The following is a 16,270-nucleotide window of genomic DNA, read 5'->3' as shown; positions in this document are numbered from 1 at the left end:
ACTACACACAGTTGAACATGTCTGTCCCTACAGATACTGGGAGTGAGGGATATGTGGTAGGGCCTAAGGATTTTCCTGTCCCACATTCCAGGTGATGCCAGTCCTGAGGTCTGGGAGGCTCACTTTAGGTCGCACAGCTCTTGACCGATGTTCTCACCTTTGTGGCACTAGGAACCCCTTGGGGAGTTTTATCACTGTCCTGCTCTGGGGTCTAAAACCCAGAATTACATGCTCTAAATGTTCAGCAGTTTTCACCCAGGATCTAGAATCGCTATTGTGAAATGGGAGAAAGGTCACTACACTATGTGGTGTGCCAAGATCTGTGTCATAGACTCCTGATAACAGAGAGAATGACACTGAACTTCTAGGCCTACTGAGTGACACATGCAGCCAGGGAACCATCCATCTGAACCAGAGTCTCAGCTGTCCTGGGGCCAGGATACCAACTGAAAAGCAATGGGTTGTCACAGGCCACAGAAAGCCAAATGTGGCATCCACACGGCTATGGAGAACCAGGGAACAACTAGTGTTCCTGTGATACTTGAGGCCTGTGTTCATGGGGGTCTTATTTCCTGTTTTTAGGCCCTACCACAAGCCAAACTCATTCTATGAGAAGCTGAAGTCAGAACATGATGAGGTCATGTTGCAACTGAAGAGATTGGAGGAGGAGAACACCATGGCCTCACAGAAGTTCAGTGAGCTGACCAAAGAGACGGTCTTCTATCGGTAAGTGCCCATGTTGTCACGGACCTAAACGTTGTGTACTGGACAGATTGCCTTTCTTTTTCCGTGGATGGAGAAAAGCAGAAGAAAAGGTTCTAGCCTTTCTGCTTCCTCGTCAGCAGCTTCTAGACTTGTGTCTCTTAGACTCAGCTATTCTAAGTGTAAAGAGACAGTTACCTCTGCACCTTGTCCTAGAGCCTCATGAGGCTCTAGGTAAAATAGGGATTTGCAGTGTGATGGAAACCTCAGGCAGTCTTGGGCATCTGGAGCTCAAGACCAGGCTTTATGGATGTGGTTGCTGTGGAACCTGTAGATAGAACACACTCACCTTGGGTCGCCTCTCTTGACTCGGAGGATATTTGCCCACCAATTGCTGATGTTCCTCCATTACCACGAACAGTGAAGGTCAGCTGCTGGCCTCCTCTTCATATTGAATAGACATGGATCCCTTTTTACTGTTGTGGCTTTCCATAGTAGTTTGACAATTTCCGGTACCAGCTTTTCTCTCGTTTTGGCTTTCTGAGTTCAGCTGTCATGGCTGTATCAGATTCCGGGCTAAGTCTTCTAGGTAGCATAAAGCCTTTTGGGGTGCTTGTTCCTGAAGTCAGTGGTGGCAGGAGGAGGAAGACACGGCCTGAGTATGCAGAGTGTTTCTCCAGGGGTCTGCAGAGCCGGCTCGTGAAGCAAGAGTCTCAGCTGGAGAAGAAGGTGGACATGCTGAGGCAGGAGAAAAAGAAGCTGTTGGAGGATTGGGACCTGCTGAAGATCCGCTTGAAGGACTGGAAAGTGATCTGTAAGGACAAAGAAGACACCAGTGACCTCAAATCCCAGCAACAACAGGTAGGGGCAGGCAAGGCGGTCAGACTGAGGTCTACCACCATTTGCCCATTGACTGCCTCTCTGCCCATCCCCCATGAGAGTTTTCACCCATCACCTGTTTCCTCCGTGCTCCCATCCAGCCACGAAACTCAGGCCATCTGGGTGCTCAGTTCAGTGTCCATGTGCAAGTGTTCCTGACTATCTGGTCAGGCTCTAGCTGGAATCATGAGTTCTTACTTTCCCACATGTTTTTGTTTTCCTAACTGGCTGACCAGCAAGCTATTTGGATCCTTTATATGCACTTAGATTCGTATGACAATCTGTAGCCCTCCACTAAGAACATAATCTTCCAATAAACAGGATCTCAAAAGATTAGAGGAAAGACTTCAGTTCCTGCTGAAGCAGAAGGAGCTGTTCACCCCCGAAAAAGACGTGGCAGAAAAGCAGCAGCATCACTTTGAGGACTCCCAGATGAGGTAGGAGAGCAGAGTGGGAGGAGGAGGTAGAGCCAAGTGGGCCCCCTGTGCCTGGAAGCTCTGTCATTTGTGGGTCCCTGCTCACGTCTGTGTCCTCCAGCAAGAAACAAGGAACAAAGGCCTCAGAGAATTCTGCTGGTACCATCAACAAGATCTTTCTAGTAAATAACACATTTGACACTCAGTGAGTCTGTAGAATTGAATCTTCCTTCCTCCCTTCAAAACTCTGAAGCTTTGTTCTCAGCAGGTATTCCTTAAAATTCACAGAGAGCTTCCTGTTTCAGCTTCCCCAGATAGGGTATTAAAGGTTTGCTACCATGGGACCTAGGTTAAATTGCAATTTTAGGAAAATATCATGTAGATAAGAGATTCCCACCAGCTGAACACTGCTTTCTGCAACATTTGCCCTCTTCCTGTGTAAAGTGTTCTGTGGGGAGAAAAGGTTACGGTCTTTCCAGAATGCACACTGGAAGATGTCTCAGCTGCAGGGAGATATGAACCTCATCGGAAGTGTGCTGTAACAGACGCCCAAAGAGAACCAGGATGCAGATTCCTAGCTCTAGTACTGAACAAATCACAAATTCTGAGTGGCCCAAGAGGCTGGATGAGCCAGTGTTCTCAGGCACACATCTGGCGAAAAGCTCCTCTAGAACATGTTGTTCATGTTCAAGGTGTCTCCTGGGCATGAGGACTAAGCTACGCTCATGACTTTGTTCCAATACCCAGGCTGAACATCTCTTCTACATCTGTCTATAAAATGATGCGATCAGTCCATAACTCATCATGCATACCATGTGGACTGCTCATATGGTGTTGACTATGCTATTAATATGTTGTAGATATTTATAACTATATATAGGAGAAGGCCCTAATCTTTCTAGTAGAATGGACAACATACAGTGCTTATTTTAAATTAGGACTTGTGTTTAGGACTAAGGAAAGTTCTAGTCCCAGCTACTCTGTGAAACTAATTACTTACACTAGCAACACTGACATCAGTCAAAAGATGAATGCTGAGTGTCAGGCATCAGCTGAGGTGGGGGATGGAGCTCCTTGACATCCAACATAGAAGCTCCCCACATGGCCTGTGTCTTAACTGCTTTCCTCTCCCAGGTCCAAAAGTCTTCAAACTGATCTGGAACTGGTCCCAGCCCAGGGTGAGAAGCCACCTGCAGAAGGAGCTGCTAGAGCAAGAGCCACCTAGCTGAGCCCCATCCCCAGCAACTACAGCATTCTGGGGAATGCATGTTCTTCTTCAAGTTTGGTTTCCCGTTTGGAATAGACCCTGATTATGACTAGCCAGTGGCCCAGCATGGCTGCTTTTGGGTCTTGATTCACGTTCATCCTTGATAACCCTCCTTTAGAGAACTGAAGAGGCCAAAGGAAGTCACATAGACCTTGTACCCATGACATTCTTCACATCAGGATCAACTGCCTCCAAACAAAAAGACACCCCTTGCAGTTATGAACTCACCACTGAGGGAAAACACCAACTGACCTCCAGGTGACCATACCCAACGTGATCTCTGTGTCTGTGGACTTAATTCTTGTGAAGAAAAGAAAGCATCAAAATAGGTTAAGAAGCAGAAAATCTTAGAGAAAAAACTTTCTCAAAAGTCTACACTTAAGAGCAAAAGGCCTCAGCCTTGGAGAGAAGCATGACATGTAAAGTTCTAAGAAGAATGGCTATAGGTATCTTGAAAATGCTGTTCCAATGGGTGACTGCCTTGCTACCATGTCTTCAAGGCAAGCCACAGCCTGTAGTAGGTCTGTGCTACTCAATCTGCAGTGATGAATGCTAATTAGCTTAAACATAATTTGCTTTTTGTTTCATGATTTTGGTTTTGATAGTTTTGTTTTAGCTTTGTTATTGTGATGTTATTTGTTCTTGTTATTAATTTTTGTAGTTTGTTAAGGCTATTCAGTGTTTATGTTGACAGCCCTTTTAAACTGCCCATACAAAAAAAGTGTATTTCTTTGTGAATAAAAAAGCAATTTCCAACTCTTCATACTTAAGCACAACTTCTTTAGTCACGGGTACTGTCATACTTCTATAACCCCAGAAATCACAGACACAGATGGATCTCTGCTACTTTCAGGCAGCATAGGCGACACAAGGAGTTCCCCGCCAGCCAGGGCGACACAGCGAATTGGCATCTTGTATATGGATATCAAGGCTTGCTCCATGTATACACATTTCATGAAGAAATCCATATCCAATACTGTATCTATGCTGTCATGTATTTAACTGGCCCTAGAATGAAAGTACCCTATAGATACACTTTCATAAATTAGTAATAGGAAATTGAGAAATATGCCCTTTTGCTGTAAAGACTCTCAGGCAACAAACACATTGATTACAGAAGCATGAAAGAAATCAGGAAACCCAGAGCTATCTATCTCTGTTTTTCTTGCATACAGTATCAGTCATAACCACACCACACAGATAATTACCTTCCAAGTCACGTTGGGACAGAGCATTTTAAAGAGCCTGTTGGCCTTGATCTTGCATTTGCCCACATGTATGCAGTTCCCCTAGAGGTCAGAAGATGAACACTGGTCTCTGGTCATAGATGGTCTGGAACCTCTGAGGGAGTAAACTGGAACCAAAGACCTCAGTGCGGGCCGGGTGGCTGAGTCTGTGATCACTGAGGGAGTAAGCCCGAGTCAGGACCTCTATCAGAGCAGGCCCAAGGCAGTAACCTCAGCAGAAAGAACTCCAAGCAAGTAATCTCCCCGAGAGCAGGCCCGAATGACCCCTGGCATTGCAGAGTGAACACTGAAAGTGCTGAATGACCTCTAGGAATACGGTATGACCAACGGGGTGACTAGAACTCTGTCCCTGAGCCACAAGGAGCAATTATCTGAGCCTTGGATCCCCTGGCACCTGGAAGACTAGTCACCAGAGTCACAGACAGCCCCAACTACACCAATCAGAGCAACACAACACCAGTAACATCAACAAATCCCTTAAAGAAAACGATAAACAATCAAACATATAAAAGAAACTATTCAAGGACTTGAAAACTAAATACAGACAATAAGAAAACACAAGGTGAGAGAATTATAGAAGCAGAAATCATGAGAAAATGATCAGGAACCACAAATGCAAACATAAACAGCAGAATACAAGAGATGGAAGAGAGAATCTCAAGCACTGAAGATACAATAGAAGAAATAGACTCATCAGCCAAACTAAAACATTAAATCTAACAAAAGCTTAACACAAAATATCCATGAAATATGGGACACCAATGATAAGACCAAACCTAAGAATAATAGGGATAGAAGAAAGATGAAGAAAGTCCAACTTCAAGGCACAGAAAATATATTCAATAAAATCATAGAAGAAATCTTTCCTAACCTAAAGAAAGATATACCTTGAAGATACAAAAAGCTTACAGCACACCAAATAGACTGGATATAAAATAGAAATGAGGACCGTAAGAGAGACATACATAGATCTAATCTACATGGGAAGTAGAAAAAGACAAGATCTTCTGAGTAAATTGGGAGCGTGAGGACCATGGGAGAGAGTTGAAGGGGATGAGAGAGGCAGGGAGGAGAGCAGCCTATGTTCTGCAAGTGGGAGAGCATAAAAGGAGATACTAGAGAGTTCTAGAGAGCTTCATATAAACCAGCTGTCTGATGGGAAAGGGGAGGAGATAGTGAGCTTGTAAGTAGTGCCTAAGAAGCTCTGGCGCTGTACTAAGTGACTTCATGGTCCTGGGCAAGCCATCAGCGCTCTTTGGATTTCTATTTATTCTGTCCCTAAGATGTGTTAGAAGTTACTTAGTGCATCTTTGGGGATGACAGAAAGCCAGAAAAAACATCAATAGATGGAGCTGTTTCCCACCACTTTATCCTGATCAAACCATCAAACCACATTCAGTTTGATAAACTATCTACTATATGCTCCTCTCTCTCTCTCTCTCTCTCTCTCTCTCTCTCTCTCTCTCTCTCTCTCTCTCTCTCTTTCTCTCTCTCTCTCTCTCTCTCTGTGTGTGTGTGTGTGTGTGTGTGTGTGTTTGTGTGTGTGGTGTCTGTCTGTCTGTCTGTCTGTCTGTCTGTCACATACACACATGTGGAGGCCAGAAGTCAATGTCCAGTGTCCTCCAATGTCTTTACATTATTTTTTGAGACTGGATATCTCATTGATCTTGGAGCTCACAGATTTGGCTAGACTAGTTAGCCAGACATTCAGGACGTACCTACCTCAGTTCTACTCCATACCCACAGTGAGTGCTGGAGTTACAGACAAGCTAGTCACCAAGTCCAGCTTTTATATAGGTGCTAGATATCCTAGCTTGGTTCCCTTACTTACATGCTAAGCTCTCTTACTGGCTTACACCATTTCTCCTGTCTCAAAAACAAGCAATGAGTAAAGAACATTCCTAAACATAATAAAGGCAATATACAGCAGCCAACAGCCATCATCAGACTAAATGGAGAAAAACTCAAATCAGAACAAGACAAGGATGTCCAGTGTCTTTATATCTGTTCAATATAGTACTCAAAGTCCTGGCTAGAGCAATAAGACAACAAAGGGAGATCAAGGGATACAAATTGGAAAGGGAAACAGAGCCTCATATAGCCCAGGCCAGCCTCAGACTCAGTGGGAAACAGCTTTCAGCTGCTGATCCTCATACCTCACATGGGGCCTTCTCATGCCAGACAAGTTCTCTATAAACTAAGTGACATTCCAAGCCCTGCTTTGTCTTTTATTATTAAGTGGGGGATTCTGGATATGGGTTATATGTTATCTTTTCATTGGTCTGTTGACAAAGTAAATCTTTACCTATGGTTTTACAATCTCCAACGAGAGAATGGTTCCATTCTAAACATCAGAAATAACATGTGGGATCTTTCTCATTGTTTAGAAATGAAAGTGAGTCAAAATAGAGAACCTGAATGAATGGATGCAGTTTCTAATAAGTAAATTTGAGAGACCAGGGAGACGGCTCAGTTGGTGAAGCTCTTACTGTATAGGCATAAGGACCTGAATACAGTCCCCAGAACCATGTAAAGCCAGGCCTGGCAGCTCAACCTGTACTCCCAGGGCTGCGAAGCAGAGGCAAGAAGATCCCTAGGCTTTGTTGGCTCTGTTGGCTATCCAGTCTAAACAAATTAGTCAGCTCCAGATTCAGTTAAGTTCTGTTTCAAAAAATAAGTGGAAAGCCAACTGAGGAAGACATTTGACTTTGAGTTGTGGCTTCCTTAGGCATGCATACACACACACACACACACACACACACACACACACACGTGCATTGACATACATGAATGAACATATACACACATATATACCACAAACATTACAAAATTAAAATTTAAAACAATTTTAGGCAAGATATTTTCAGACAGAGTAGCCTAAGATTGCCTGAAATTTACTGGGATTCTGCTGTTTCAGCCTCCTGGTTTCACACAAGATTATATGTGTGAACCACCTCATCAAATGCTGAAACAAGTTTTGCTCCACGGATATATGTTTTTTCAGTAAGCCTATAGTCCTTAAATTATCAGCTTGAGTTTCTACTTTCCCCTGCAAACCAACCCAGTATCCTAAAGAGCATTTCTTTTCTTCTAAGGTACTTCTTTCAATATAAAAATAATATTAATTTAATATATTCATTTTAGAAATATTACCTTTGCCCTGAATTTTTCAGCTATATTCTGATGGTAATTCTAAGGATATTTTGAACACGTACAACTCTAACCCCATCCTGTACAAGGTCAAGATCTATTTTAAATTTTCTTCCACATCATAGTACCACAGGCAACTGGGAACAAAAGCTGCAAGGAACTGAGTGTAATGGATCATGATGACTATTTCAGAACAGGTTGAACCTCCTCGGAGCCTATGCGAGGGCTATGTGAGCTGAATTTAGAAGCAGCCAAGATGGATTTTACTGCAGTCTGTATAGTCAAGCAGAGCACATATGCTGTATGTGTTTTTGTGTTTTTGTGCACACACACACACGTGTGTGTGTGTGTGTGTGACTTACAACTGCAGAAAGACACTCAAGTAAAATTATTTACCCCCAATGAAAAAGTGTTTCTGTTTTTTGTGCATTTCTTACTACAAAGTACACATATAAACGCACAGGGAATGGATTCTAAATCACTAACACATTTGGTTCCCATTGCTGGCCACTAACGGAACAAATTGCATTTCTATATCATCTTACTGATGTCATGCTTCTTGTCCCTTGTGAGTGGTATTTTTACTACTATAGCAGGTCAATTGAATTTTAATGTTTGGAGGCAAAAGGTATGTCAAAATGTACATTTGAAAGACCCCCGAAATGGGTTGTCTTCCAGTCTGGGAAGACCCTCCCAAGGAACAGCGAGACCACTCTTCGGATGCAAAAAGCAAGAGGCTTTATTCAGATACGCAGGTACCTGGGGCGACTTAGTCTCTCGGAGGACTAGCGCGCCTTTAGGCTGGAGCAGTGGGTTTTTATAGGGTCGGGGAGCAAAAGCGCGGGTACAGAAGCGAGAAGCGTAGTTACAGGGTTCTGATTGGACAATTTAAATAAGGCTCGGGTTTAAACTAGGGACAGCTGGGTACCTTTCAGGGGGTTTCCAAGAAATCAGGTATGCAAGTTAATTTCGTTTATCTAGGGTACAAGCTGTTTCTGCTCCCTTGCTCATGGCCAGGTGTCTGACCACAGATATCCAGCTTGGCTCCCACCGCCCTTGTTTTTCTGAGCTGAACTTTAACTGAGCTTCCCTGTCCTCTGCGCTGGTAAAATTTCATGCCTTGCGAAATGGTGTTACTGCTGCTAGCTGCTATTATTGAGTGGGGGTCTTTTCATTCCCCCCTCTTCCTTTAAACTGAATAAAATCCTTTATTCAGCTGACTCGGTTTCCTACATCTTCAGGGTCAAACTGTTTAAGTTGGTGGTATTGTTGGGTCAAGACCAAGGCCTGTATAACTGACAGCCTGTCTTTCATGAACTGAACCAGACGGTTGAGGATACAAGGCCCGAACAGCAAGATTAACAGTATGATTATGAGGGGGCCCATTATGGAGGAGATTAGGGTGGTAAACCATGGAGATCTGTTGAACCAACCCTCGAACCAACCTTGTTGTGACTCAAATAACTGCTGTCTCTGCTTGAGTCGTTCCCTGAGTTTTGCCATATTGTCCCTGACTACACCTGTGTGATCAGCATAGAAGCAACATTCCTCTTTTAGGGCTGCGCAAAGCCCCCCTTGCTGTAGGAATAGAACATCCAACCCCCGTCTGTTCTGCAGGACCACTTCGGATAAGGAAGTCAAGGACTTTTCTAAGGCACTGACTGATTCCTCCAAGGCCTTGATATCTGTGTGCATGACTGCTTGTAATTGTTGGAACTGTTGGGTCTCAACTAGTGCAGCGGTCCCTGTTCCCACTCCCGCAGCTACTCCCCCTACTGTCAGTCCTCCCAGCATAAGGGCCAGTGTGAGGGACACTGGTTCCCGTCTAATTCGTGGCCTCTCTTCAAATTGTTCATAAATATATGAAGGGGTATGATAGGTTACTCTGGGCCATAGCTCTATTAACACGCAATAGTCAGAGGTTGTGTTAAGGACCGTAAGGGAAACATAGGGAGTGAGACCCGTACTGCATGCCCAGTAGGTTCCATTGGGTGCCACCAGATATCCAGCGGAGGAAGTCTGAAGTGGATGGGTACTGTTGCACAGTGACTCGTGGGTTTTAGGGACTCCTCCCACACAGGTCCCTCGACCCGATACCTCTGACAGGGTAAGTTTATGTTGGGAGGGGGATGTACAATAGGCCGTGGCCTCAGCTTGGTTGGTATAATTGCCAATTATAGCTACTCCCTCATAGTATGGGGACCTCGAGACCAGACATAGCCAGCATTCCTCGGTCAAGTTTGGACTGGTATAGTTGAGGGTCGAGTATGCCCCCTGGATTAGATTGAGGAGTCTGTCCCCTGTGCCCTGCAGAGGAGTTGGAGTATTATTGTGTGAAGATGGGGCCAAGGTAGTGGAGGGATTTTGGGCGGGAACTGGTCTGGGTCTGGGAGGGGGTGCTGGCTGAGAAGGGGGCTTCTGTTCTGACAAGACCGTGTTTGGCCCGACAGCTACTGTTGATGAGACAGAAGCTATTTGCCTCGTTAAGGAGAATATAGTGACAGGGTCATATCCCGAGCGATAGAGACGCAGTCCCCAGGACTTGGGACCATCCCAGACTGCTGTTTTGCCTTGGGCGGTAAAGTCGAGGATCAGAGGATTGCATCTGCCTCCTAAGGTGGCCCCCGTAACATTTTTAGTCAAGGAGTCATAACAGGGGCCACACCAGTCCTTGCTGCATACCCAAGGTCCTGCACCCGTGTAACCAGGGGTGGTTCCTCGCTTAAGGGTGATTAGGTCCCAGGAAGAGGATGGCTTCCAGTAGGCGTCTCCGGTGGTTTCGCAGCCCCATTGGGCACAGTACCCATCTGCGGGCCCCCCGCATTCTTTTCTAAAGTTTTGACCTGGGCACACATAGAAATCCCTGGCTCTTGTTCCATGCCGTCCCCCAGGGTGGTGGCAGCCATACCCGGAGAATGGCTCCTGGTCTGATGGATTCCATGAATCCCCCACTAGGTCACAGAGGTCAAAGTATAGGGTTGGAAAGACATCTTTCGTGGTTCCCAGCATGGAGGTGGAATTGGCAACCTGTCCTGTCATAAGGTTAGTGACTCTCCAAGTTATATTATAAACTGTATGAGGGCTCTTGGCTTCCCCTCCTTCTCCCAGTCCTAGCAGGGCCCATAAAATGATTAGGGGGGCTCCCGAGTAAGTCTTATCTTTAGAGGGTTTTGAGAACGTTGAACCTTCCATGATGATTCTGATGTTTTCTCGTCCGGTCGGGCCGCTTTTACGTGGGAGGCGTGGACCCAGGCCGCAATGCCGTCGACCTTGAGAGCAGTCGGAGTAGTCAGCAGCACAGTGTAGGGTCCCTTCCAACGGGGTTCCAAATTCTTAGTCCGATGTCTACGGACCCAAACCGCGTCACCAATTTGGTAGTTGTGGGGTATCACTGGTCTGTCCAGCTGGTCTTTGTAAGCGGCAGCAAGTGGCTTCCAGACTTCTCTCTGCACGGCCTGGAGTGCCTGTAAGTGAGCTTGCAAAGAGGGACTGTTAGCAAAGTCTGAAATATTGGGGTCAAAAAAATTAATGAGGGGCGGGGGCGCCCCATATAATATCTCAAAAGGAGTAAGTCCATGAGGTCCTGGAGTGTTGCGGGCACGATAAAGGGCTAGGGGTAGTAGGAGTACCCAATCTCTAGTGCCAGTTGCAAGCGTTAATTTAGTTAGAGTCTCCTTGATTGTTCTATTCATCCTCTCTACCTGTCCTGAACTTTGGGGTCGGTAAGCACAATGTAATTTCCAATCAATCCCCAAGAGCTTGGCCACTAACTGACTTACCTGGGAGACAAAGGCGGGCCCATTGTCGGTTCCCAGTACCTGGGGCATGCCGTACCTGGGGAAAATCTCTTCTAACAGCTTCTTGGTCACTATCTTGGCTGTTTCATGTTTGGTCGGGTAGGCTTCTACCCATCCGGAGAAGGTGTCAACAAATACCAACAGATATTTGTATCCATATTGTCCAGGCTTAATTTCAGTGAAATCAATTTCCCAATGGGTACCTGGTCGGTGTCCTCGTACCCGGATTCCTGTCCCGAATTTGGATTTTCCAGCATTGACCTGAGCGCATGCTCTGCAGGCATCAGCTACTTGTTGTAGGATTTTGTCTCTGCCTAGCAAATAATGGAAGCTTTCTTCTCTGTCTAGGAGAGTTTTCATTTTCCGAGGACTAAGGTGAGTCAGCTTGTGTAAATAATCTATCAGTTCGAAAGTCTGTTTTGTGGGCACCACAGATCTGCCTTGGAAGACCCAATGCCCTCTGGCCAAATCATGAGAAGCCCCCATTCTTTTTAGTATCTCCGTGTCCTCTCTGGTATAGTGGAAGGGGCAATGTAAAGGAGGGGTGCTGGTATCTTCTGGGGCAATCGTGAGGACTTGTGAGGCGCCTGGCGTCATGCCTATAGCGGCCTCTCGTGCGGCCCCGTCAGCCATTCGGTTGCCTCGGGCCTCGGGGCTGTCCCCTTTTTGGTGTCCTGGGCAATGGATTATACTTAGTTTTCGGGGTAAAAACAGGGCTTTTAGTAAGGCCAAGATCTCGTTTTTGTTTTTAATTTCCTTGCCCTCGGATGTTAGCAGTCCCCGCCTCCGATAAATCTCCCCGTGGATGTGGGCAGTGGCAAAGGCGTACCGGCTATCAGTATAGACATTAAGCTTCTTACCTTCTGCCAGCTTGAGAGCCTGGGTGAGCGCAACGAGTTCAGCCCGCTGGGCAGAGGTTCCGGCTGGAAGGGCTTCTGCCCAGATTACCTCGGTTTCGGTGGTCACTGCAGCCCCGGCTCTTCGTTGACCATCTTTTAGAAAGCTGCTCCCGTCTGTATACCAGGTAAAATCAGCGTTCTGGAGGGGTTGATCCGTCAGGTCCGGTCTGGTCCCGTGCATTTCCGCAAGGATCTCGAGGCAATTGTGTTTCGCCCCTCCCTCCGGCAAAGGGAGCAGGGTTGCAGGGTTTAGGGTTACCACAGGTCCGAAGTGCACCCGGTCCGTATCCAGGAGCATGGCTTGGTAGTGGGTCATGCGGGCATTAGAGAGCCAACGGTCTGGAGGCTGCTTAACCAAGGCTTCTACTGCATGAGGTGCCAGGATAGTCAATGGCTGGCCCAGAGTTAGTTTACCCGCGTCCTTGGTAAGGACTGCAATCGCCGCTACCATTCGCAGGCAGGGCGGCCATCCTGAAGCCACTGGGTCGAGCTTCTTCGAGAGATAAGCTACAGGACGTCTCCAAGGACCCAGTTTTTGAGTTAGGACCCCTTTTGCGTAACCCTGTTTTTCGTCCACAAACAGTTCAAATGGCTTAGTTAGGTCTGGGAGTCCCAATGCGGGAGCGGTGAGTAAGGCCCGCTTTATTTCCTGATATGCCTTTTGTTGGTCCTCGCCCCACCTGAACAGAGTCCCTGTTTTGGTGAGTGGGTATAAAGGGGCTGCTATTTCAGCAAATCCTGGAATCCATAGGCGACAGAACCCTGCTGTCCCCAGGAACTCCCTCAGCTGCCGAGGGGTCCCAGGTACAGGCATGTTCATAACTGTCGCTTTTCTGGCCTCAGTCAGCCATCTTTGCCCTTCTTTGATTTGGTACCCCAGATAAGTGACCTGCTTTTGGCAAATTTGAGCCTTTTTGGCGGAGGCTCTATAGCCCAGGTTCCCTAGGGTCAGCAGTAAGGCCTTTGTGCCTTCCTTACATTCCTGTTCTGAGGTAGCCGCCAGTAGGAGGTCGTCCACGTATTGGAGCAATATCAGGGTAGGATGCTGAATCCTGAAATCGGCCAGATCCCTATGTAACGCCTCATCGAACAGGGTGGGGCTGTTTTTGAACCCTTGTGGGAGCCTGGTCCAGGTCAGTTGTCCTGAAATCCCCAATTCTGGGTCCTTCCATTCGAAGGCGAATATAGGTTGGCTTTCTGGGTGAAGTCTCAGGCAAAAGAATGCATCTTTTAAGTCTAATACTGAGTACCAATTATAAGACGGGGAAAGCCCACTTAACAAATTGTAGGGGTTAGGCACGGTGGGATGTATGTCTTCTACCCGTTTGTTAACTTCTCTGAGGTCCTGGACTGGCCGATAGTCCCCAGTTCCCGGCTTTTTGACAGGTAATAGGGGAGTATTCCAGGGGGACTGACAGGGTGTTAGTATCCCTTGGTCCAGGAGTCTCCGTATGTGGGGTCTGATTCCCGTCTTAGCTTCAAGCGACATGGGATATTGTTTGATTGAGACAGGGGTAGCAGTCGCTTTTAGCGATATAATCAAGGGGGCTTGTTGAGTGGCCAATCCCATACCCCCAGTCTCTGCCCATGCTTGGGGAAATTTAGACAGCCAAAAAGTCTCTAGTGCGGTTTCGGGGTCTCTAGGTGGCTCATGGAGCCGATATTCATCTTCCAAATTTAGGGTTAACACATGCAAGGGCTGTCCTTGTGGCCCTACAATTCGCACCCCTGAATTCTCAAAGTATATCTGGGCCTTTAATTTGGTCAGCAGGTCTCTTCCCAGTAATGGGTATGGGCAATCCGGGACATGGAGAAAAGAATGAGTCACCTTACCGGTAGCCAGATGTACCTTGCGGTCGGTTGTCCATCGATATCTTCTTCCCCCGGTAGCCCCCTGGACCCAAGCGGATTTATCGCTCAAGGGTCCGGGGTTTTGGGTCAACACAGAGTGTTGAGCCCCAGTGTCCACCAGGAAGGTGACTGGCTGCCCCCCGACGTCAAGAGTTATCCTGGGCTCAGGGGGGGGCTCCTGACCCTGACCCCCCTAGTCTTCCAAGGTTAGGAGGGAGGTCTGGGGTCGTGGCTTTCGGGGCCCTTTCGGTCTTTTAGGGCAGTCTTTAACCCAGTGTCCTTTTTCCTTACAGTACGCGCATTGGTCCTTCTCCACCTGGGGCCCCCTCCGGTCTCCCTCCTGTCTACCCTGTCTTTGACTGGAAACTACAGTGGCCAAGAGTTTGCTCATCTCCTTATGTCTCTTACGGTCCCTTTCTTTTTCCTTTTCCTCAGCTTCTTTTCTGCGACGGTCCTCTCTTTCCTCTGCCTCCTTTCTAAGACGGTCCTCCCTTTCTTCTGGAGTCTCTCTCTTATTGTAAATTCTTTCTGCCTCCTTTAGTAGGTCCCTGAGCGAACTCTCCCTTAAGTTTTCTAGGCGCTCGAGTCTGCGTTTGATATCCGGAGCAGATTGCCAAATGAAAGACATAGCTACGCTAGTTTCTTGCCCTGGATCTTCTGGGTCATAAGGGGTGTATCTACGATAGGCTTCTTTGAGTCGCTCTAAGAACGCTGAGGGAGTTTCTCCTGGTCCCTGCAATACCTGTTTAACTTTAGCCAGGTTGGTGGGGCGTCGGCCTGCCCCATGGAGACCCGCTATGAGCAACTGGCGATAGAGAATTAGGTGATTCCTACCTTCCTGGGTGGTGAAGTCCCAGTTGGGACGTTCGAGGGGAAAAGCGGCATCTATTTCATTAGGCAGCTGGGTGGGACGTCCGTCTGTTCCCCGAACCGCCTTTCGAGCCTCCAGGAGGACTCTCTGCTTCTCCTCCGAAGTCAGCAAAGTCTGCAGTAATTGTTGGCAATCATCCCAGGTGGGCTGATGAGTAATCAGGACCGACTCAATTAGGGCAGTCAGCCTAACTGGGTCTTCAGAAAAAGAGGGATTGTTATTTTTCCAGTTATATAGGTCGGAGGAGGAGAACGGCCAGTATTGTAGTTGGCCATTTCCTCCGGTCCGGAGAGGGAATGCCTGAGAGGAAGTAGAATCCGCGGCCAGCTGCTGGTCTCGCCGTCCCCTTAAGCGGGCTGCCATGGGGGACGGGGCAGCGGGAGATGGCGCGGCAGGCCCCTCGTTTTCATCGGTCGAGTCGGCCACCTGAGGCGGGAGGGCCTGTTCTCGGTAGGGAGGGGGGTCCTCCGTGAGGAGGTCTACCAATAGGTCATCCCCCGCGGGCAGAACCTGCGGAGGAGGAGGTTTGATTTTTGAGGGGTCAGTAAGAGTCGGATATAGAGATGAGCGGGATGGGGGTCCTGTTGGAGTGGGGAGGAGTGGAGGGGGTAAGGAGGGAGCTGACGGAGGAAGTGGGGGTGTGGGAGAGACAAAAGGCTTAACCCATGGTGGTGGATCATATGCCACTGCCTCCCAAGTCACGATGTAGGCAACTTGGTCTGGGTGCCCATGAGGGCCGGGGTCCATCACTTTGGCTTTGACCTGTGAAATAATAGTAAGGTCGAATGTACCATCCCTCGGCCAGCCCACGTTAAACGTGGGCCATTCAGACGAACAGAAAGTGACCCAACGCCTTTTTCGGACTTCCACGGACTGGTTGTTCGCAATGTCCTGGACGTCCTTCCAGTGCTGTAAAGTTAGACTCAAAGGGGTAATTAAGGACTGTCCCATATTTTCAAACACGGACACAGACAAAACCAAACAAAAGAACAGAAAACCAATAACAAAGCAACAAAATCGCGCAGCGCGGCTTCGGCGTAGAACCGAGAGCAAAGTCTGAGTTGGAGATAGCGAGAGTCCGGATCTCTCTTCTCCCAGAAGAACCACGTGCCCTTCTGACTGCGGAGGAGCTCCAAACAGCCCAATCCGGGGGGGGGGGGTTCACTGAATACGGACGGGTCTCGAATCGGA

General features: G+C 47.5%; 3 protein-coding genes across 3 annotated transcripts; 1 reads left to right on the top strand and 2 right to left on the bottom strand.

Annotated features, from left to right (window-relative positions):
• Positions 1-350: 350 nt before the first annotated feature.
• Positions 351-3,222, top strand: LOC119809219 (disks large homolog 5-like). The gene is made up of 4 exons (XM_038322082.1): positions 351-726; positions 1,383-1,563; positions 1,903-2,018; positions 3,132-3,222. The coding sequence occupies exons 1-4, from the start codon at positions 557-559 to the stop codon at positions 3,220-3,222; spliced, it is 558 nt and encodes a 185-aa protein (XP_038178010.1). The 5' UTR covers positions 351-556.
• A 5,651-nt stretch (positions 3,223-8,873) lies between these two features.
• Positions 8,874-10,700, bottom strand: LOC119809218 (MLV-related proviral Env polyprotein-like). Its single transcript, XM_038322081.1, has one exon. The coding sequence runs from the start codon at positions 10,698-10,700 to the stop codon at positions 8,874-8,876; it is 1,827 nt and encodes a 608-aa protein (XP_038178009.1).
• A 92-nt stretch (positions 10,701-10,792) lies between these two features.
• Positions 10,793-16,030, bottom strand: LOC119809217. Its single transcript, XM_038322079.1, is given in 1 exon segment — positions 10,793-16,030. A coding segment is annotated over 1 exon segment (5,238 nt).
• Between the last annotated feature and the right edge of the window lie 240 nt (positions 16,031-16,270).

This window comes from Arvicola amphibius, chromosome 3, assembly GCF_903992535.2.
Source record: "Arvicola amphibius chromosome 3, mArvAmp1.2, whole genome shotgun sequence".
Lineage (NCBI taxonomy): Eukaryota > Metazoa > Chordata > Mammalia > Rodentia > Cricetidae > Arvicola > Arvicola amphibius.
The sequence above is the reverse complement of the archived record's forward strand: the minus strand, read 5'-3'. Positions and strand labels throughout refer to the sequence as shown.